The sequence below is a fragment of the Macrotis lagotis genome, chromosome X, assembly GCF_037893015.1.
Source record: "Macrotis lagotis isolate mMagLag1 chromosome X, bilby.v1.9.chrom.fasta, whole genome shotgun sequence".
Classification (NCBI taxonomy): Eukaryota; Metazoa; Chordata; class Mammalia; order Peramelemorphia; family Peramelidae; genus Macrotis; species Macrotis lagotis.
In genome coordinates this window covers 417,239,483-417,263,630 of record NC_133666.1, presented here as the reverse complement: position 1 = coordinate 417,263,630, position 24,148 = coordinate 417,239,483, and the positions used below count along the sequence as shown (strand labels likewise).

The 24,148-nt window shown below is 32.6% G+C and overlaps 1 protein-coding gene across 9 annotated transcripts in view; it reads right to left on the bottom strand.

The window, feature by feature from the left end:
- ASPH (aspartate beta-hydroxylase) overlaps positions 1-24,148 on the bottom strand; it is a 263,106-nt gene that overhangs the window by 160,441 nt on the left and 78,517 nt on the right. For 4 of the 9 annotated variants that reach the window (XM_074207741.1, XM_074207743.1, XM_074207745.1 and 1 more), the window contains 3 exons: positions 8,185-8,277; positions 5,055-5,129; positions 2,643-2,771 (listed from right to left, as the gene is read on the bottom strand). In XM_074207741.1, coding sequence (XP_074063842.1) covers positions 2,643-2,771; positions 5,055-5,129; positions 8,185-8,277 — 297 coding nt within the window. Of the gene's footprint in view, positions 1-2,642; positions 2,772-5,054; positions 5,130-5,966; positions 6,023-8,184; positions 20,832-24,101; positions 24,144-24,148 lie in introns of those variants that run through there. The other 5 variants (XM_074207742.1, XM_074207744.1, XM_074207749.1 and 2 more) reach the window with 3 other exon arrangements.

Genomic DNA, 24,148 nt, shown 5'->3' with positions numbered 1-24,148 from the left:
GAAATGGGAATCAATATTGTTTGGTTTTTGACCACTCAGCTATTGGAAGTGAAAAAAAAGGTAAGAAGAATGGTGGCACTGAGAGAAATAATTATGTCAGAAGGAAGATAAAGATTAGGGAATGTATGTTTATTATGGGCAGGATATATTGAGGTGCCAGTGATACATCGAGGTAGAGATGTCCTATGTGCAGATGAAGTTGTGGGCCTAAAGGAGAGGTTAAAGGTTGACTTCTACTGAAATGCCTTAATTCTCAGCTCATACTTTACTTGGGGTACTCACAAAATTCTGCTTAGTATTATGGATATTAGTGAGCTTGTTCTACCTCTGTCCTAGGAATCAAACACAAACTCATTAGTAGAAGAACAATGTAAGTTTTATAACAGGAAGAATTCTAAATTTTGTCTAGTCCAACGTGACAGTGAAGGTCAATGCCTTGCACATGATCAAAGCTTAAGTAAGTGGCCAAACCAGGCTGCCATATGTCCTGGAATAATCAGAATAATGAATTGAGTCAGCATTTGAATATATGAATGCAATTTATCAAAAATATACCTGTACTTGCCACTGTCATAAATTTCCTGCCCTTGATTTCATAATCATTAATGACTATAATTAATATGTTGTATATTATAAATGTACAATACACATATGTATACCTAAGTATTTATCTTTTTTCAAACTATTAATTTTTTTTTTTCTATTTGAAGTTTTCCTACAGGAGGGCTCTGGTTTGGGCAGATGATAGTAAGCCCTTAAAATTGGGTCTTCAGGGGCAGCTAGGTGGCACAGTGGATAGAGCACCGGCCCTGGAGTCAGGAGTACCTGAGTTCAAATCCAGCCTCAGACACTTAAAATTACCTTAGCTGTGTGGCCTTGGGCAAGCCACTTAACCCCATTTGCCTTGCAAAAACTAAAAAAAACAAAACAAAACAAAAAAGAAACTAGGTCTTCTTGGTTATGATTCTAATTTATATTTGTAGTTCAACCCTTACAAGATGAATTCTGTTTTAGTCCATTTTTTGTTGTTGTTCAGGCCTAGCTGACTCTTTATGACCTATTTGAGGTTTTCTTGGAAAAGATACTAGGATAGTCTACAACTTTCTTCCTCTTTTTATAAAGGAAGAACTGAGTCAAACAGGGTTAAGTGACTTCCCCAGAGTCACACAGTAAGTATCTGAGGCCGGATTTGAACTCATAAAGATAAGTCTTTCTATTTCCAAGCCCTGTGCTCTATTTTCTGAACCACCTGATGATGAAGAAGAAGATGATGATGATGTTTGTTCTTCATTTTTGAAGATCATGAAATCCAAGAGGAAATGTAATAATAATAAAGTGAATTGGAGTGAAGGGTTCTGTGTTAACTCATCAGTCTCACTTTCTTCTTCAGAGTCATTTAAGTTCAGTGGCCAGATATCAAGCAGGATGACTGGAGATAGCCCAGGATGGGAAGCAATAGGGTTAAGTGACTTGCCCAAGGTCAAACAGCTATTAAGTATCAAGTGTCTGAGGACAGATTTGAATTCAGGTCTTCCTGACTCCAGGGTTGATGCTCTTTCCATTGTACCTACCTGCCCGCTCAAGTCCACAGTTTACCCATAAGTAGAATGGGAAAGTTTCAACATGATGATCTTAAGGTACCTTTCAGCTCTATTCTAATGACAATAATCCTTATCCAGTGGTCCTTATCAGTTTAATGGATTGGGAAAATTTCCTAAATAGGATGTCATGCCAATACAGGGTTAGGAGAAATAAGGAAAAAGAAGAGAGGGAAAGAAAGGATATTATGATCAGAAGAGAATTTATTTATAAGTAATGATGAAATCTAAAGTATAATTATTCCTGGTAATTATTCTGCTCAAGCAGAATGAAGAATCTGATTGTACGAATTGAAGAGATTGATAAACTACAAAATTTAAGGAGATATAAATATGAAAACTGAAGCCCTCACATATTCTCATGCAAGTAGAAGTAGAAAGTTCAATAATAACCCAGAAGCTAGCTGATAAAAGCAAAAAACATCTGGACAATGTAATTCAGATACATGGAAGGAAACTCAAAAGGAGGAAAAAACTAGTAACTAAAGATAAAAGTATAGAAGGTATGTATTGATAGCAGTAGCAAGATGTGAAAGTGGCAAGATATAACAATTCTTTCTGATTCAATGTGGAAGAACATGACAAGGTGCAACTAGCATCAAAAGGGGTCAGAAATACTAGGGCTTTAGGAAAGAAGGTTCCCTCCCATGTATTTAAGAAAAAAAAGATGTTGGGGGGGGAGCTTAGATAATATGGAGTTTGTTTTGCTTTGTTTTAGTTTAGTTTTTAATGATAGAGAAAAAAGAAAGGTTCCTTTGATCACAATGGAAAGGAAAGACAAAGGATAAAAATGAATAGAAAACAGAATGGTTAAAATGGGAATTTGAGAGGAAATAACAGAAGAAGGTGGTATTTTCAAAGACCCAAACTCTGAATACTAGGATAAGAAAATCTAAATTTCACAAAGCAAAATGTGAAACTTGAAAAAAATCTAGGGGTAGTAAGGAGATGTTCAATTAAAGTTTACTTAACATTATGTCAAACTGGACTGAAAATTATTCAGTCATATTTTTAAAACCATTTTAGTGACTACCAGAATTATACCTTCATATAGTGCTTCTGTTGCCAAGTCTTCAAGTTTATTTTCTAATTCATTTCTTAGAGGAATATCTTCTTCATCTTCCATATGCTGTTCTCTTAGTGCTTCAATTGTCTCTTCTTTCTTGTTATTTTCTATTTTAAATAAAATAAACAGGCAGACAGTCTAAAACTGAGCACCAGTCACTATGGGTATTCTCTAATATATCTACTTATTTCGCGAATAGACTTGTATTAAATAGCCATAAGAACTCCCATTCCATTACTGTTGCCACTATGTAGGTGTTTATCCCACCTCCCACTCTCCCCCAATTTTTCAGAGCCTATTACCACTTGGGAACAATTATCCCTAAGGTCTTCTTTTCTCTTTACTCCAGTGCCAATAAGAGTTAAGAATATGGTATGACAGGAAACAGGCCAAGGTAGGCAAAAATTGCAAGAACCCAAGAGAAAGAAAAATTAAAGTTTGTATTACTCAGAGAAACCTGTTACAATAATTATCATCACAATTCCTTATGTGCTCTCTGCTTCAAGCTTTCTTCAACAATCTGGTTGTAGGAAGAAGAGAAAATGGAAAGGAGACTTCTTTCCTACAATGGCTTCTTATTAGACCAGCATCTATATAACCACTGTCTTCATTTCAATATTTTAGCTTTGCAACTTAAATTCTTAGAATTCCAATGTTCCCTCATCCCTTTAATTCCCCTTTCTCAGGTCATGAGAGTTTCCATCTGAGACTTAGAAAGATAACACCCTCCTTCCACAAGGAAATCAAGTGGGACTGACTGACAGACTCTATTGAGACCTGAGAAAGATATATTACTGATGGCCCAGGCCAAAATTCTGAATTCTTACTTCTACAAAAAACACTATTGCTTAAGGAAATTAAATTTGATGGTATTAATATCGTACTTCAGTATAGCCATCTCCCCCATTGAGGAAGTTACTGTCTACCAACTGGTAATCACTATAAAATATATCATTTTAGAGGACTGACAAGGCATTATTTTCTTTTTTTGGGGGGGGTGGTTTTTATCATATAAATGGAGTGAATTACCTACAGAACTCAAGAGATATTATAAATGCCTTAAAATTAATTTTAATTTTGATTAATTAAATTAATTACTAAATAAAATGTAAAGCAGTTTTGAACAAGAATCTCCAGAAGATCAAGTCCACTGGCTTGCTTACAATGATCATCCACTTCTGTAACAATAACAGATTCCATTTTGTCAATTTCAAACAACCTTCTTTCTATCTTATTTTTATTTGCTCATGGACTGGCAAGGAGAAGAATTCCTGAATCTGTTATGAATCTGTTTTAGGGTGCTTTACAAAAGTTTACTCAAAAGTCTGCCAATTCTTCATCAGAAGTCAGTATTTCTGAAAACATGATACCTGGCCACATATCCCATCCCCATTTCTCAAATTCACTAAATGTCTGTTTTAAAAGGAACACTAGGCACAAGTGACATTAAAAATACTAATTATACACTGGATCAACCATTTTTTCCCACATTTGTAATCCACAGGATGGATTCACATGGGTATTTTTAAAAAGTACAATAGTGAATGACAATGAAAACATCCTCTGTCATTAATTCTAGTTCCTTAGAAGGGATTCTAAAAGTTTCTTATTAGAAAAAATGCTGTGTTGATCTCAGGTATGCCCATGGTTCTAAAATTATCTTTCACTTATGATAAAAAAAAAATGTCAGAATCAAGCAAAAATGTTTGGTTCATCTATTTATTAGCTCAACTCAATAAGTGATTGGTCAATGTTTGGCAATTTCAATATTCTGGGATAGTATAATTTCCCAAACACTATAGGTTTTACTTTATATTAACTCTCATTTATTTGGCACGAATTTAGTCATGATCCAGATTAAAATCAAAGACTATCAGCATCTGTAAATGTAAAATTTGGTAAGCATCACCAAAATAGACTAATTTTTGCAGCCCTGTACAACTGTTTAGAAAGGAGTTCCCTAAAACTAAGAAGAAATTACCTAGAAGTTCTTCTAAAAATTTTTCAAAATTTTTGCAGTTTTTCAAGAGCTACAGATATGTGCATACATATACTTTATACACACACACACACACACACACACACCCCTGCATATGTGTATACAAAAATATTTCTGTGGAGAAAGCCCTCTACTAATACATCTGACTTTGCAATGCCAAAGTCACCTACCAAAAATTAAAATCTAGTACTTAATCCTCTGAATTTTCTCAAAAAAATCTGCTGCTCTGTCAGAACACTGTAATTTCCAGGATGTTCACTGGTCAAATCAGTTTAGGAAATACTGCATTTTACAATTTGTTAATGACAAAAAATAAGAACAATCAAATTCAGGAGTCCCAACAAAATATCCTTTATGTAATAATAATAAAATAATAAATTTTAATTCATACCACGTTGTGTCTGTAGTGCTTCATTAAGGACGAAATGAATGTTCTCTTCCACTTCATTTTCAACATTCTGGTGTTCTAAAAATTATATTTTTTTTCAAAAGTTAAAACCCATGAAAATGAAAAATCTCAAACCTTGTACAAAATTTATCAAGAAATCAGTTTAAATGAAATTGTAGTCTCTGGGCAATGAAATATAATAATTTGTTCATATTAGTTTAATATGTATTTTTCTCTGTATTTTTTTTTCATCTATAGATGATAAAGCCAGACTCCTTGGTGTTCAAGGCCCTCTTCTGACATATGTGAGTCTGACTTTGTTAATGTCCTTGTTACAGAACAACATTTGCACTGAGAGAAAATATTTCCTCATCAGGAGTTGCTTAAATCAGTGAAGTCACAAATTTGGACAAAATTAGGTAGAGAGAGACAAATAGGCAGGCAGGTGAAATAGAAAAAAAATATATATTCAGAATGAAAAAGATCTGCTGATGACAAAACTAATACAATGCTATCAGAAATAATATTTTAAAATTTCTCTATAACTTATAGAAATGAATTAAGATTTCCTTTCTTCCTGCCTATTAATTTGGGAAAAGAGTCTTACTCAATGAAAGACATAATTATATCCCAAAATTCCATCCTTTAGTTTTTAGCTAGTAAAGACTAAAGACAGACAAAATATTTTTCAAATTCCTTTTAATAACTACTAAAATATCAGAATTGCCATTAATATGTTTGAATTTCAATATAAACCAAATAATTACATACTTATGTAAAAAGATGATTTCAACAAAAATATTAATAGTTTACCTTATAGTATATACATTTTAGCAAAAAAAAAAAAACAAATTCTAGGTTCTGCTTTGAATAAATGGTACAGGACAGGGAAAAAGATGAAAAGAAAGTACTAACCTACAAAGTACAGCATGCAAAATAAGTCATCTTTTAGAAGAACAATTTTCTAAATCCTAGGTTTAGAGGGGAAATACTTCAGTGATTCTTCCTGAATTATATGCAATAGTCACACAATTTAGTGGCTAATTAAAGCCCCCCCAAAATGCAAAAGAAGTTGTTTTGTCATATCCTGAGGTTGTCAGTGTAAAATGTATCTCACATTTATTTCTCCCACTGACCTGTGTTTGTCTCTACAACAGTGCCAACATAATGATGTCTTCCTTAATATGGATATACAATGCCTATAGGTTTGCAAAGTGCTTTACATTTTATCCTCACAATGACTATGGAAGGTAGGTGCTATTTATTATCTTCATTTTACAGATGAGGAAATGGAGGGATACAGAAGCCAAATGACTTGTCTCATGTCACACAGCTAGAAAACAATCTGAGGCAGTATCTGAACTCTGGTCTATGACTCCAAGCCTAGCACTGTCTCCACTAAGCCATCTAGATGACTAATCATGCTGACTAGTCTTGGCAATCTCACATCTCTAACAGATTTTTTTACATCCATCATCTACATTCTGTTTCCCTGCCACTCAACTTGAAATGGAAACTCATCACTACTGAGAATACTTCAATTCATCTTCTAGTCTCTAGTGGTGTTTCACATTCACAATATAATTGGATTTACCATCCTTGAGATTAAATCTATGTGACTACTCTGCTGGAACATAGAGAGCACATTGTTGCTTCCTAAATCAATTCCAAACTCTGATCTACCTCACATGCTCTTCTATCTACTACCCTATCTATCTATCTATTCCTCTTCTCAGTTTCTTTCAGGCCTCCAGGTTTCTGCTCTGTTCAAGCTAAACCACTTGCTATAAACTGTTGTATATCACACTCCCAACTTTTTTTTTATCATCTATTGGACCTCTGTATCTGAAAAATCTGATAAATTCTCAAAATGCCTTGATGATAATCTAATTTTCCAAACAATATCACTAGATTGCAAAGTAGATGAAAAAGTGTAAGAAGATTGGGGCTTAGAGTGGGGGGGGGGGGAGAGAGACATGGTTGAGAAGAAGGGTTTCAATGCCAAAGAATTTTATATCTGATCTTAGAGGTGATTAGGGAACCACAGGAGATTACCGAGAGGAAGTGGGGAGAGAGGAATGTAATAAGCTTTACAAAGAGTACTGTCAACTGAACAGAGTGTAGACTCAAGTTGGCAAGCAAAACAAGTAAGAGACCATTGCAATAGCCAGAGGCATGAGGCAACAAGGGCTTATACCAGAGTAATGCCAATGTCAAAGAAGAGAAGGGGGCATTTGTATTAACAAAGGTAAAATCAGCAGGCCTCAGAATCATACAACAGTTAGCATTGACAATACAAATTTTAGAAGTGTGAACGAAGAGATACGGCATTGGCAGGAAAATTGACAAGGATAATTTCCCAACCAGGTATGGGGAGCCAGGGTGAGAATGACAAAAGAACTGAGTAAACCCTATCTTATAGAGTCAAAACAGCAGGGTGAGGGGAGAAGGTAAAGTATATAAGTGCCCCTTACTGGCAAATTTCCACTCCAGGGGCTCTTAACTAGTGTCATAAACCCCTTCAGAAAACTACTGAAGCTATGGACCTCTTCTCAGAAAAAATGTGTTTAAACACAAATCTTTAAAAATGTTTTTAAAAATATATTAAAATGATGATCCCAACTCTTTAAAAAAAAAGCTCAGAAATCCTAGTCTAAGGAACTCCTGATCTATGCCAATACAAATAAGCATCAGTTACCTAATTTATAGTTCTAGGATATTGAAAGATTGAGATTTATTTACCCAGGGTTATATAGCTAGTTACGTCAAAGATACAACAAGAAACTAGGTCTTCCTCACTCAAGAGATAAATTCTCCATCTTTTTATCATTTTGCTTTCTCACAAAAACATAAATTATATATATTAAAAATCATTTGTAGAATTGAATTTACATGTAAATGGAAAATATTACTTAAAATAATTTTGGTTACAAAACTAAGGCAGGAAATTCATTTTGAATTTTAAGCACTTATGGTTTCACAATATGTTAACATTTCCATTGTGATAAGAGTCAGGATACTCCTTCCAGCTCCAGCTTTACCTCTACTTGCTCTGTAACCTTGGGCTTTAATTTCCTAACTGTAAAATGCAGCAAGGGAAGGAAATGGGAGGTTATCTATAGGATAATCATACCTGATTTTCTTGTAGCCTGATCTTCCAATTGTATGTGGTCCTCTAGTTGTCCAGGTAACACAGACTTTGCTGAGGCAGATTTTTCCTTAAGTCCTGCATTTTTCATTCATAAAGTTAACTTTGGCTTTTTGTGAAAATGGAAAACTTTATTCAAATACAAATTAGACCAGGAAAAAGATCATACACTATTTCCAATATATTACTGAAGACTATCTGGAAAGGTTTCTAAGAATTAGAAAATTAACACTCAGATAATGTATAATTTTAGATAAAAACTCAAGTAGAAAAAAATTCTTAAATATGTACTTTTTTCCCTAATAAGAATTATTTTTAGGTTGTCCCAAAGAAAAATTCATCCAAAATAAAAATTTTATAAGTTATATGTTCAAATTTTACACATTATATTGTGAATTTTTTTCAATTTTGACAAGTGATGTGCAAAATAAAATCATAATGCTCTTGTTCCTTAAACCACCTACAAAGTGTGCCATTACTGCAACATTTAGTACTAAAGTGTATTTAATATATGAAAAAATGGTAATTTTTTTCCAACTTCCCTTTTCAGTTCCAGAAAATCAGCGTAATAATTAAATATGGAGAATAATCCAATTCAAACACCAATGCAAAATTATAACAAATCATAGAAAATTATAAATATTTTAAAAACAAAATATATCATGCAAATATTGCTCTTAAACCATAAATTTTAAGTCTGATAAATATATATATCAACATCAAGCTAGAAAACAAAGTATTTTTAACCTAAAACCTCATTTTTTTTCAGTAAAGATAATTTCACTATTACAAATACTGATTTAGAAGTCATTACCACTTTGCCTTTGCTTTACTATACCTAACTACAAAGGTTTTGTTTTTCTTTTTTATATGGGAGGAAAGGTCAAGAAGGAGGGGGAAGGGATACAGTCCCCCCTCCCCCATCCCATTTGACCTCCTAGAATGGGAAGGAAGGCCAGAAAAAATTACAAACAGTACAATTTTGAAAGTTGCAATAAAAATGTTAAGATACACATAATTTAATTACTTCTCAATTTTACATACAATTCTATATTTCTATAATTTATGGGGAAATGTTCAGTTTTTCTGGTGCTCTTTTTTAAAATACAGATTTTTTTAAAAGAATATGGAGAAAGGAAAAAGAAAAACAGTTACAAGTGAATTCAATGTCTGATGGTTGCTGTGGAAGGCCATAAAATACTTCAGATTCCCTATTTTGTGTAGCTCAGTCTCCCTAGTTAGGATGGTTTGTTCTACTGCCTAACTCATTATAATGTTTCTCCATGGATTCCCAGATCCTTATCAGTTTGGGAAAAAAAGGAAAGATATAAATACATGTTTTCCATATACCCACATCCACACACCCACAAACTCCTTCAGCTTTATTATTAATAGACTACAAACACTATTTGGGAAGGTTTCCTACATAACTGTAAAACAAAGGTTTTAGACAAAAAGTTTCTATTAATTTTCAGCTTACTTTATTCTCTAGAATTTATATTTCATTCATTCAATTTTTTCTTTATTGTTCCTTCTGCCTGTTCTCACTGAAAAATATATACAAATAATACATTAACACTTCCCTTAACCTCACCACACCACATACCTTGAAAAGCTATGAAGAGTTTCATAAAGATAAAGAGAATTCCCATTTCTCCTCTTTCAACTTAACTTTTATCCCTAAGCAAAACTTAAACCCCAAGTAAAAGGAGTCATCTTTACTTTCTGGTTATGGAGTCTTCCTCCAATTCTAAGTATTTTCCTAAATAACAAATAGACGCTCAGGAGCCATAGCACCAATGGTCATAGCACACAGACTCCATTTGCCTTTAGTGTGTAAGAATAAGGAACCCTCCTTAGTAGACCCAATTCTCTTTCCTCTTTCAATAGTCCATGCTGTTAATGAGATGAGAAAAACACTAGTGTCAGACTTTTTCAATTATGTGAATAAAGTGGGACAAAGTAATCTAATAAAAGCTGCAGTAGAGGAAGACATGTAATATGTTTCTTTATCTGTAGTTCCTAAGTTTACTGGAGGCAATATTGTGCTGGAGTCAGTTGTGACTACAGTGTTGTTGTTTTTCAACTATATCCAACTTGTCTGAGATGCTACTGGGGTTCTCTTGGCAAAGATACTGGAGTGGTTTCCCATTTCCTTCTCCAGGTCATTTTAGAAGACGAGGAAAACGAACTAAATATGGTAAAATGACTGGCCCAGGGTCACACAGCTAGTGTCTTGAGTCCTGATTTCAATTCATGAAGAGAAATCTTGATTCCAAGCCCAGGGCTCTATCCATTGTGTCACTGAGCTGTGTCTACTATACCAATCCACAAATGGCACTTGTTAAGTTTTCAATATTTCACCAAAAATCAGGGCATCATTTATTGTTTTACTGATTTCCTAGAACCAAGGATTGGCACACTACCCCCAAGGTCAAATCCTGCCCTCAATCTATTTTTGTGCAGGCCTGAGAGCTAAGAATAGCTTTTTTTTTTAATACAAAAATATTCATAGCAGCCTTGTTTGTGGTGACAAAGAATTGGAAATTACGTGAACTTCCTTCATTTGGGGAATGACTTAACAAACTGTAGTCTATGTGTATGTCATGGAACACTATTGTTCTGTTAGAGACCAGGAGGGATGGGAATTCAGGGAAGCCTGGAAGAATTTGCATGAACTGATGCTGAGCACAGCCTCAGCAGGTATTTAAATATTTAATGGATTGGAAAGCAGAGAGAACTTTTTAAACATTTACAAAGTTTAAACAAATAGTTTAAGGATTTGTGGGTTTTTTTTTATTTTTTGTTGTGTTTACTCCTTCTACCTGACCAGCTGAAATTCCCCAGTGTAGCCTTATGGGAATGAGAGAGAAAATGTTAATAATTCAGGAAAATGGAGTCTGTGTGCTATGACCTTTGGTGCTTTGGCCCCTGAGGATCTATGTGTTATTTAGGAAAATATTTAGAATTGGAGGAAGACTCCATAACCAGAAAGTGAAGATGACTCCTTTTACTTAGGGTTTAGGTTTTGCTTAGGAGTAAAATAGTTAAGTTGAAATAGGAGAAATGAGAGTTCTCTTTGCATTTATCAAACTCTTCATAGCTTTCAAAGGTGGTTTGTGGTGTGGTGAGGTAAGGGAAGTATGAATGTAACATATCTGTACACCCTAACAGCAATGTAGGGGTGATAATCAACCTTGATGGACTTGCTCATTCCATCAGTGCAACAATCAGGGACAATTTGGGACTGTCTGCAATGGAAAATGCCATCTATATCCAGAGAAAGAACTGTGGACTTTGAATGAAGACCAAAGAATATTACCATCTATTTATTAAAAAAAAAAAAACCATCATCTTATTATGTAATTTTGCTATCTCTTATACTTTATTGTTCTTCCTTAAGGATATGATTTCTCTCTCATCACATTCAACTGAGACCAATGTATACCATGGAAACAATGTCAAGACTAATAGATTGCCTTCTGTGGGGGGTGGGGGGAGGGAAGCAAGAATGGGGAAAAATTGTAAAACTCAAAGTAAATAAAAACTTTCTTTAAAAAAAATATACTAGCTTTTTATTATTTTAAGCAAGACATTCTAAGCTCCTGCTAACACCCCCTCAAGTGTAAGCTTATGAAAGTGATAGAGAAAATGTTAATAATTCAGATTAAACTCATAAATGTATCATGTGTACATGAGCTAGTTGTTAAATACTTACCAGCATATCCGTTAATGTAATGAAAATGCAAATTTTAGATTTTTTTTTAGGTTTTTGCAAGGCAAATGGAGTTAAGTGGCTTGCCCAAGGCCACACAGCAAATTTTAGATTTTTTAAAAACAAAATAACTACCAAAAAAGTAATATAGTTTCAGTGAGTTCAAATATAGTTCCTTTTATTCTATTTCTTCACTTCTAACCATCAAAAACTATCAGATTTTTCAATATTTTTTTATTTATTGCTTTCTCTATTATACTTTTCACCAAAGTTTTTTCTGATTACACTGGAATTGCTAGCTAGATTAATAACAGAAAACAGGTAATAGTTAAGATTAAGTAACTCCAAAAATTTTTCATTTTTATATTTTTTTGACACAGGCAGAAAATAAGCCAGGGTATAACAAAATCAAACAGTAGTTCAGTATCTAAAATAATGGGAAATTACTAGATTATCCCATCCAAAAATGCTCATCTCCTTTCCCAATTACCTATTAACCTGAAACATATGAAAATAGTTTATACTAATACAAACACAGAAGTTTAAGAATATTGGTACTCCTAAATAAGAAATAAAAAGAAAACTACTTTTATCTATGATCTTGGGTTAAAATTTTTATTCATAGATGAGAGTTAATAAAAATTAAATCAAAAGTTCCACAAAAGAATTTTAAACTTCTAAGATTAATTCACAATGCTTGATTATTATTAATCACTACTAGTAACCATGTAGTTACTAGATACACATGACTGAATAGTCTCTAAAAATGTTTACTCTTAAGCTTTCCAGACAAGATGGATTCTTGAATGAAGGTAAACAGTCTAGCACTAATATACCTACACTATCATAAACCTAAAAATAACCCCAAAACAAATAATGATCAAGAAATCCATTAAAAAAACTATTAAGTGGTTTGATCTACCCCAGAACTACACAAAAATTCAGTTTTATCCAGGACAGGCAATAAAAAAGGCCCATGAGAAAAGGAACAGCAATAGCTTCTCTAAAGTTTCATTTAGAGACAACAAAGTGAAGGGATCCCCTAAGAAAGTTCCAGAATGGGCTTTGGAAGGAAATGAGTATGGCTAAAAGCTGTTGCCAGGTTCCACTCATCTCAGAAGAAAGACGCCAGCACCAGAACCCTAGTGAACCAGGTCTGAGACCAAAAAGGACTGACTACTGTGGCCAAAAGCACATCAGGGTTCAAAGTTCAATTCAGAAAGGAAAAAATAGAGCGAGGAAGAGAAAAAAGAGAGGGTGGAAAGAAGAAAAAGAAGGGGGGAATTTTCATTAATTGCAGAACAGAATGTGATATATGCATATAATGAAATGTTACTGCATTGTAAAAAATGAAAAAGAAAAGCAATTTCAGAGAATACCAAGACATAGAAATTGATGCAGGGTGGATTAAACCAATTGAGAATATGTACAATGACAAGATGAAAAACAAAACTTGAAAAATTTAACTCTAATCAATGCTCAATTAATGATCAACCACAGCTCCCTAGAACCCATGTTAGACAGAATGTTACCCATATACTAAGGGGGTAGTGAAGAACTCAAGATATGAAAAGGAACATACACTTTTGGATATGGTCACTGTGTAAATGGAAGTAGGGTTCGTACATAGCATTTTTTTTTCTCTTTAGAACTCAAGTTGGAGGTGGTGTATAGAGAAATAGCAATGTCAAGGTAGAAAACAAGGAAGAAAAATAAGAACCAGTGAAACATTTTTTAAAACATTTAAAATAACACACATAATAGAAGAGAAAATTCAGAAGGAAGTCCAGATAAGCATTACAGTTTTTAAAAGTAACATGAATTTATTATATACTTTTTAAAAAAGTGGGCAATATGGAACAGTGTTTCACAATTTCATATACAATTCTTTTTGTATCATGCTGTGCACATGAAAATACTTGTGTGAATTTTCTTTTCAGTGTTTGTGTGTGTGTGTGTGTGTATAACTTCAGAATAAAAAATAATAATTTTAATCCAATATATATCCCTCATTTCACCAGGCTAAAATTTTTAGCTTTTCAGACAAATTTTTAGAGAAAGTTTTATTGTGGTTTAGTCAATTACTCATATCTGATTCTTTGTGACCCTATTTGGGATTTTCTTGGCAAAGATACTGAAATGGTTGCCATTTCCTTCTCCAGCTAATTTTACAGATGAGGAAACTGAGGCAAATAGCATTAAACAGTTGTACAGCTAGTAAATACCTTCTAGATTTGAACTCCAGTCCTCCTGAGTGGATGTCCAGCACTCTATATACTTTGCCACCTAGAGATTCCTCAGAGAAAGCAGTGTGACTCTAATGGAAAATACTCAAGACTCTAGAGTCAGAGGACATGAGTTCAAATGTAGGATTATTAACTGTATATTCCTGGGCAAGTCAATTATATCCCCTGGGATTTCAACTTCCTTATCAAAAATTGAAGGGGTTGGACTAGCTCAGATCTATGAGGTAAGTAAGTATGAAATTCCTCAAAATAAAATGCCTTCATTTTATAAAATAATTAAAAATATAAAGCCTTCACTAAGTTTCTAATAATTTATTTGCATATCTAGTTTACAAGTTTTTGTTTTTATTTTCTTTAGTATTTTCTTTTTATTTTCTTCAGTCTTTACATTTTTATTTCACTTTTATCGCAAATGAAAGGAACTATCAAGACATGATAGATTAACCATTTCAAATTTATATTTGAATTTGAAATCAAATTGATGATTATCTTGTCCTGACACTCCTTTGTACTGAGTACTTCAGGGTTTTTTTTGATCAAGAACTGCAAATTTCATAGGAACTAAAATCATATAGAACATCATAGGCTTTCTTAAGTACCATAAACAGCAGTATATTAAGTGACAATAATAACAATGATAATAATAAATATAAGATGAAGTTAAGAAGCAGGATCTGCAAGGTTATACCTAAAAACTACGGGAATAATAAATCCTGGAAAGGTCAATATAATACACTTAAAAGGCACAAAACTTTTATTCCAGTTAAGACTATAATAGAAAATTGATGTGATTTTTATTATCATGCAACTTAAAGAGTTCAAAAGGTATGAAGTATCAGCAGACTTTCTTGGTTGCAACTCCAAGGAACAAGATGTCTTTTCGAGGACAGTTTAACCCAACACTCCCAAACTCACCATCATCCTGCTAACTCCACCTTCCTCAACCTCTTCTCCTCTCTAAATGGAGGACTGAAGGAGGAACACCAAACTCCTCTAAATGCCTTCTTTTAGAGAGGAAAACAGACCAAGCTCATTCCACTTTACATCTGCTGCTGGTCTGATTTCAATTCCACAAAACTAAATTACCTTGTGCTTTTCCTACCCTCCCTTTCCAGCCTTCTTTTCTGAGATGTCTTCCCCTCTAGATTTTACGCTCCTCTAGGGCAGGTGTATCCTCAGGACTTTCCTTGAGGTGTAACCTCAGGACTTTGCACAGCCCTGATAGGTATTTAAATATTTAATGGATTGGAAAGCAGTCCAATAAACCACCCTTCCAGTTGAGAAAGCAGAGAGAACTTTTTAAACATTTACAGAGTTTACTTGAATAGTTTAAGGATTTGTGGGTTTTTTTTCCTTTTTTGTTGTGATTACTCCTTCCACCTGTCCAGCTGAAAAAACTCCCCTTTTGGAAGTTATACTAAAAATTCTATCACTCTGCTGTAAGGCTATTGATAAGCCTCCTTAAATTTAGTTGGGTTGGTTTCCAGACAAGTGACATGAAACCATAAAGCAAGCCTATACATAAAATCCTTCCAGTCTGTTAGAATTTGTACTAGCACAGGCAGGAAGAACACAGGGTCATCTCTGCAGAAAAATGGAACACTAAAGTTGGATTACTGATAGAAGTTCAAAATAAAAACATATTTGTCTGAGGAGCTAAATGGATAGGACTTTTGAAGGGATTTATTTTTTTCTAATTTCTGTCAATGAAGAAAGGATATTAATTAGGTGAATGCTATGGACAAAATAATTATTTCTTCAAGATATTCACAAAACTCCTTCAATAATATCCAATAAGAGTTGTGCATTAAAGGGTGGATGTCACACAGTGGTTAGAGTACAGGTCCTGGAGACAAGATCTAAGTTCAAATCTGACCTGAGAGACTTTCTAGCTATGTGATCCTGGACAAGTCAGTAACTCTGTGTGGCTCAGTTTTCTCATCTGTAAAATAAGCTGGTGAAGGAAATGGCAAACCACTCCAGTTATCTTTGCCAAAAGCTGGATGACTAAAACAATTCAACAACAAAAAAGATAATATAGTGAGGCAAATTCAGGATTGGTTGGAAGGTCATGCTTAATCAATGTCAGTTAGAAAAAGTCTCTATTAACTAATCTGTTTCCTATTTATTATATTCCAAACAAATTTTAGTTCCAGATTCTCCTCTTAACCCCATCACTAATAGAATATAAGGGTGGACATTGTCGGTAAATAAGGGGAAGAAAGGAAAGACAAATATCTATTTCCAGCTAATTCTCCTGCACTACTGCCAATTCACCAGCACCAAAACTGTCAGTCACTCCTTTATATTTATGCCCCAATATGTATTTCACACACATATTCATGACAGATCTAATCCCATGCATCACCTCAGAACCCCATGAATTAGGATGCCAAAGTTCCCCTCTGAAATACAGAAAAAAAAATTTCTACAGTATTCTTTATACCTAAATACCAATAACCATCACCTGTCCATCCTGTCTTTCTCTACATAGCTTAAATGAAAAAACAAAAGTAAAAAAAAAGCATGCGGACACAAAACTTTTAAATTCAATCTGATTATTCAATGTTGTAACCAATACATGTGCTGGATCTCTCACCTCCAGATAACTGCTTATGTTGACAGAAGTGATGATCACAGAAGTGACCATATATGCCAAAATATTATGAGTGTAAAGTTCAACTTCTGATGGAGTCTCTGAAGACCAAGTCTCTTTTTTGGAGAGACCAAGTTCCCACTGTCTGCAGACCAGTTTAGCTAAATGGAGAGACTCATTATTTAATATTAGACTGGCCACAAAGTGATGAATATTTTGGCTACTGACACCCATAAAACATAAATGCTATTCATATAAAAATCTTACAAATTACTTAAAGGTGGCATGTGAATGATTTAGCCCAGGAAAAATAGGAAGAGAAACTGAATGTGTGAAGTAGAGACATTGATTCTATGCTGCCAATGGAAGGGAGTGTGCCAATCCCAAAGAAAATAATGGGGGATGATGAAAAACTGAATTGGAATAGCCCAGAAAGAATTCTATTGTGCTTTAAAAATGATGAACAAGAAAAAAAATAAGCAGGATAGTTTCAGGAAAAACCTGGGGAAACTTAAAATGAATTGATACGAAGTGAAGTGAGTAGAAGCAGCTCACTGTACCTAATAAAAGTAATATGGTAACAATGATCTACTATGAATGTCTTAGCAACTCTGATCAATACAATGATGCAAGAAAATTTCAAAAGACTGATGATAAAAAATCTGGGTGGCAGCACTACAAATGCCAGAGATAGAGAATTGCCAGCAGCACTGGTGAATGCCAGAGACAGAATTGATAAGACATGAATGCAGACGGAAACATTTTTCTTTTTCTTGTTTACAATATAGCTAATATGGAAATACTGTTTTCATGACTTCATATTTATAAATGATATTATATTACCTGCTCAGGGGGATAAAAGGGAATGAGGAAATTTGAAACTCAAATTTTTTCAAATGAATGTTAAAAATAAATTTTTTAATGTAATTGGAAAAATAAGAGGATACTTCTAATTTTTTTTAAAAAAGGAAATAGCTCATCATGCCTTATACCAATTCTTGTTCTGCATTACTTTTCATCTTTTATCAAAAACTAGCTGGCAGGTAGACTGGATATGGGGAAAGAGGGGGTTGGAAGGAAAAGTAATGTGCTCCTGGCTTCTTCAAGGAAAATTCCAGGAGTACTTCCCCAGAAAGTGTTACAAATAGCAGTCAAGGGTCACAACTATACACATCAAGTACAATTTGAATTAAGCAATTTTCTTCTCTAAAATCACTTCTGTACCTAGGCATCTTTATAAAAATTTTATTTAAAAGAGCACATTTCAAGTTTCAAAAACTGAAAAATTCTGTAAGTAAAATATACAGAGGATTGTCTTTATGTTGACATAACTATTTTGAGAGGTATACTCATTATTATAACTCAATGTCTAGCCTGTATCAGAGGACTGTAATTCAGTTAGGTCAAGAGATGAGGACACATTATCAAGTACAAGGAAGGAATAAGGAATGGAGAAACTGAGCCATGAATAATTATCAGATTTAATATGATTTTTAAACTCACCAATTAACGTAGTCACACAAGAATTTTGAAACTCTATTAACACAGAGATGCCAAAACATGAAGCAATCCTACCAGTTTTAAATTAAATTACTTTCAGTTCATCATGCCCAATAATAAAAAAGCAGTATTTAGAAGACATCTACTTTAATCAGAAATATATTCATAAATAAAAATTATTTTAAAAAAGGATTGCACATCAAGTATATGAGTAAATTAATTGAAACAAATGTTTAACTACAATATGTTGCAGCAAATGAGTTTCAATGTTAAATAAAATGCAATAACATAAAATGTATTACCCTGTTGATAAAGTTCAGATGTGAATTTTCTCTTTGAAGATGCCAGAAGGTATTTATTTATGTTTTAATTTATAGATAGCAATATTCCTCTGATACTTTAGGAAAAAAGCAATGAATAAATTGAAAACATAAGGTCATTAATATGTGATACGCTGATGAACGATCATGAGTTATTAAGCAAAGGTTATCTTTTTTAATTCCTTTAGTTAAAATTTAGTTTTCCATATTAGAATATCTTGTCAAGTAGCTATTATTCATCTCTTACATAATATTTAAGAATTATCACAATATTACCCTTCAGTAAAAATAAAATTTCCTGACTTCTGATAAAATGAGATTAAAACTTCTACTACTGGTAGATAAATTACCCTTTATACCTTTCTTTTGAATTTTCTTTTATATGTGTGTGTGTGTGTGTGTGTGTGTATGTATGTACATATAATTTTTGCCCACATGAACACAGTAAACAAGTTACCATCTGATATCAGAATACATAAATAAGTCCTGAAAAAAAATTCCCTTAATTTAATCTACATATTAGATATTAAGCACCCATTTTAGTAAAACTTTGTTTAGGAAATGATGGAAGTTATATACTCTTCTAGATGTATGAGACAGAATTCATAAATATTGCTTGAATTTTAGCAGTGAAATATGCTTAGACATCAGACATGAACAGAAAAATCTAGAAATATATATAATTAAAAATTACCCTCAAATTCAGTATAATTAAACTTTTCAGAAAAAAGTTACAATATAGCAACAAGAAAATTGAACACTGGGTGGCAGCACTGTATTTTTCCCTGCTAAAACAAAATGAGAAGATTGCCTTTTCAACATCAAGGAACTTAGATTTTACAATAATTTGTCATATTAGAGACTTGAAGCTCTGTGTACAAAAGAAATCAAGGCAGTTAAAAAAAGTCTTTAGCTAAATAAATTGCTTTTCTGCTGAACTAAAAGTCTCAGCTATAGGTTAAAATAATGTTATTTTATAGTATTCAATAATTATATGACACACATCTGGAAATATACGATTATGCCATATAATGAAAAACATTACAGTATTATCATTTTAAACTTAAATAGAGTGTTTATAAAAATATCTAGTTTCAGCCTATTTGTTACTTCAGTAATTAAACTGCTTCGAAATTCAACAAATCCAATAAGCTTTTATTATTTATCTACTACATGCAAAAACACTGTATTAGGTGCTAACCATACAATGAGAGAAAAATGAAATACTTGCTGCCATTAAGGAGTTTACAACTCTACTGGCAGCAAGAAGTTCACGAAAGCCCAACCCTATAAATGTAAATTACACATGCAATACTCCACCATAGATACTTAACTACTTCTCTTCCAATTCAATTCAATTTAAATACCTTCTACATGCTAGACTTGTATTTTCAAAGACGATAAATGACTCCCAAAGTATATTACAGTGATATGAAACACAGACTGCTTAAGTATGCTATATTTGAGAGTATAATACCTGTAGACATCTGTCTGTGTACATAATGAAGATAATATTTTACATTTAAAAATATGAACATTAAATAGCAATAAAAATGTTCATTTTGAGCATAATTAAATATTATGCAGCTAAACATACATTGGGAAGGTAATTCTCTACATAGAAAAATTAAATTAATGAAAAGCTATTAAATCAGTCAAGTTTTTAATACTGCAAACAAATTCCTTAAATCACTGTGGAAACAATAGCTTTTCATTTACAAGTAAATGGAAATATAGAAAGCTTTTAAGTAGTATTACAAAATTACCCATAATCTCAATTTAACAAGATCAGGGAAACAGGTTTTAGAAATTGAAAATTTACAGTATCATTTCACAATCTAACAAATAATAAGTAATGGTTCAGCATTGAACATTACATGTTGATGGAAGTAATAAGATTTAGTTCTTCTTTTTCCGGTCTTGACTCTTCGCTAAGTTTCCAAGCTTAGAAGGGTTTTTATCTACTTTTTTCTCTTCTTTATGTCTGGATGTCATTTTAGTAGAAGCATCCTTTCCACTTACTGATCTTTTCATAATCTCTTTGTCTTTGGTGCTTTTTTCTAGGCCTATTTTTTCCTTTTCTCTATCTTTTTTACCCTTGGAAGACTCCTTTCTGAATTTATCTGAATCAGAAGCAAATTTATCCTTCCAGTCATCCTTTTCTTTCTTTCCCTTCTTTTTATCTTCATTCTTATTTTCCTTCTTTGATTCTGGTTTCTCCTTTGACTTCTTAAGTTCTTTAATTACTTCTTTCACTTTTCAGGTTTTTCAATCAAAAAGAAAAAATTTATTCATATCACTTAATCTGAATTATAAGAAATACTGAAAAAAAAATGTGCTTCCCCCCCCCATATGAAGCATTCACTACAAAATTGATTTTACTTGATCTAGGAATACCGTCTTCCCTGTTCTCTTTTAAGTTGTTAAAATTAGTTGCATACAAAGTTTCTACAAAACAAATGCTTCAAGTTTCTTTAATTAAAAATATATCTATCCTTGATTGTCAAGACAAAAATTATATACATGCTTTAAAAAATCAGCATGCAAAATTAATGTTAATCCATCCAAAGGCACATTCATAAATGAATATTAATGAAACTTGAAGTTTCAGGTAGATCTGGTATTTTGTTGTTGTTTGGTTATTTCAATCATTTCCGACCCCACTTGGGTTTTCTTTGCAAAGATTCTAGAATGATTTTCATTTCTATCTCTAGCTCATGAGGAAACTGAGGGTCTGAGGCCAGATTTGAACTCGGGAAAAGAAGTCTTCCTGACTCCAGGTTTAGCAGAACCTATTCACAGAACCAACTAGCTGCTGAAAGTACTGGTATCATTTAATAAATACTATCAATGAGATAAAATTTATCTTGTCTTTAAAATATCTATTTCATAAATCAAGTGGTAATCTTTAACATGTAATCCCCCTCATGATTAATATTTTCTTGTGTTATATTTGGAAGAACAGCAGATTTCTACTCAGTAGAGATAAGCCCAAACACCAACACTGTCAATTATTAGCTGAGTAAAATTAGGCAAATTCACCTTATGTAATGGAGTTATCACCTGTGCTATACCATAAGGTTACTGTAAGAACCATATAAGATAATATATGCAAAGAACTTTGCAACTCTAAGCAATATGTAAATATCAACTTTTATTAATTTAATTTTGCATCCACTACCCTTAAGATAGTTTTTAGTGCTTAATGTTCATTGAACTGAATTACTTTTGATAGATCCATTCTTCCATGAAACTCCAACGTATTTTATCATACTCTATTCATGTCAAGTAACACAGCCAGACATAAGACCTCTTCACAACAATAAAATAATGGAAAAATAAAATTGTACATGATTGTTTACTTTGATTCTCTCAGGTAAGCCAATGAAAAAAATTAAGTACTGAAAATTTTTTTGAAATTTTTTTTTATGTTTTTGCAAGGCAAATAGGGTTAAGTGGCTTGCCCAAGGCCACACAGCTAGGTAATTGTTAAATGTCTGAGGCCAGATTTGAACTCAGGTACTCCTGACTCCAGGGCCGGTGCTCTATCCACTGCACCACCTAGCCACCCTGAAAATTTCTTTTAATAATCTCTGGTGTTTGAGATAGCAAAAAAGAAATTTAAAAAGTCAAGGTTATGGAGAGAGAATTACCCAATGTATATATCAAGTCTAATACTTTATTATTCATTTTGGAAGAGGAGGTATATCTATATATGTAATTTTGTTCTGAAATCATGAATTTTTTCTTACAATCACAAAAACCTCAAATAAAAGAATGTATTCTTTTGGAATAAAGACATGGAATACAATATGAAAAACATTCTTTCAAGATATTCTTATAAAATTCACAATTCACTAGAAGGCTTAGAGAATGGGTTATTCTTTTTGACTGAATTCCCTCAAGCTATTAAGTATAATACTTGGTATTAAAAATATTATTCAAATATTATTTCACTTTCCTATCCTAGTAGACAGTGTGATTATAATTTTATCTTTCTCTGATGAATCTATATCTTTCCTTTCAAGGTTACCAATTTGGTTGGTCTTGTCCTTCATTATCAAAGAATGGTAAAGTTTATCAATTTACTAGGAATATTAAAGATAACATTAACTACTGCACAAAAGATTAGTTCAATGTAAACCAATGTCAGGATGTGCTCTAGAAGCTTCTTTTTAATTATATATGAAACCATTTTTTTCCCTGTATTTTTCTTTTCAGTCAAGTGAATAGGGTAGAATCTGGGAGATTTAGATTCAACTCTCGCCACAGATACCAAGAGGCTATGTGACCCCAGAACAAGCCAATTACATTATCTAAGCCTTGGCTTCTTTCATCTATAAAACAAAAATAATAATAATAATAATAATAATAATAATAATAATTATTATTATTATTATTATTATTATAATGATAACTCCCAGACAAGTTTATTGTGGATATCAAATGAATAATATATTTAAGGAGCTTTACAAACCTTAAGTGTGTGTTTGTGTGTGTGAGTGTGTGTGTGCACGTGTGTGTGTGTGTATACACAAAGACACACATATATGCTATTATAGCGAGGATAAAAGAGCATAATATTTCTAGTTAATGATTCCATTTAATATGTTTTAGAAGGTTGCTTATTGTTTCTAAACTGAATAGGGAGAAATTGGATTTTCCCCCCTAATTTTCCATATCAGATAAAGAATTGAATATATTTAAAGACCCCCAAAATGCATATACAAAATTCATAACTACCCCCACTCCCAAAAATCACACAGTGGCACTCACACAGTATTTAAAATTTTCTTCAAACTATGTCAAGTAATATAGTAAATATAAATATGTTAAAAACAAGTATTATATTTAAAATACTGACACATTACCATGATAAACAAACATAAAACACATGCAAAAGCAAAAAAAGATTAGAGAGTTTTAGATGTGTGTAAGAAACTCCACAAGCAAAATTCAATACAATATAATCTGGAAACTGAACTATTTTAAAAGCTACTAATTTTCAAAGAATCAGTATGTACATTTTGTACATGAAATTAAATTTTCACAATTAAGAAGACACATAAAGGTCAGACAATGCTACAGATTATGAACATATAGAAAAATGTGCTTTAAAATAAATTTATGATTAATAAAATAAAGTAGTTCTTATGATGTAAAGTAGAAGAAAACAAAGAAATAATTTGACTCTAGGAAATCAAAAAGAAATGTGTCTTCTGCAGAAAATGTTTAAATAAAAGTATTTAAGTATACATATATGTTTTATGGTTAAGTGACCATTTTAAAACTTTAACAAAATGAAATTTAACTTGAAAATGAAAATTTATAAGTTTGTCACAAAACAATTACTGAAGTTTTCATAGAACTGGCTACAATGTAAATATTTCCCATGTCCTTTACATCAGTTTTTAAGTCATCTAACATTAGTAGCTGCATTTACAAAATTCAACCTGCAAAACTCATGCATTTAAAACATAATATCCATCACCATAAGCACAAAGCTAAATCAAAAAACAAAATACCTTTGGTCTTAGCTTTTCTCTTGGCTATCCCACCTGGTTCCTCTGTT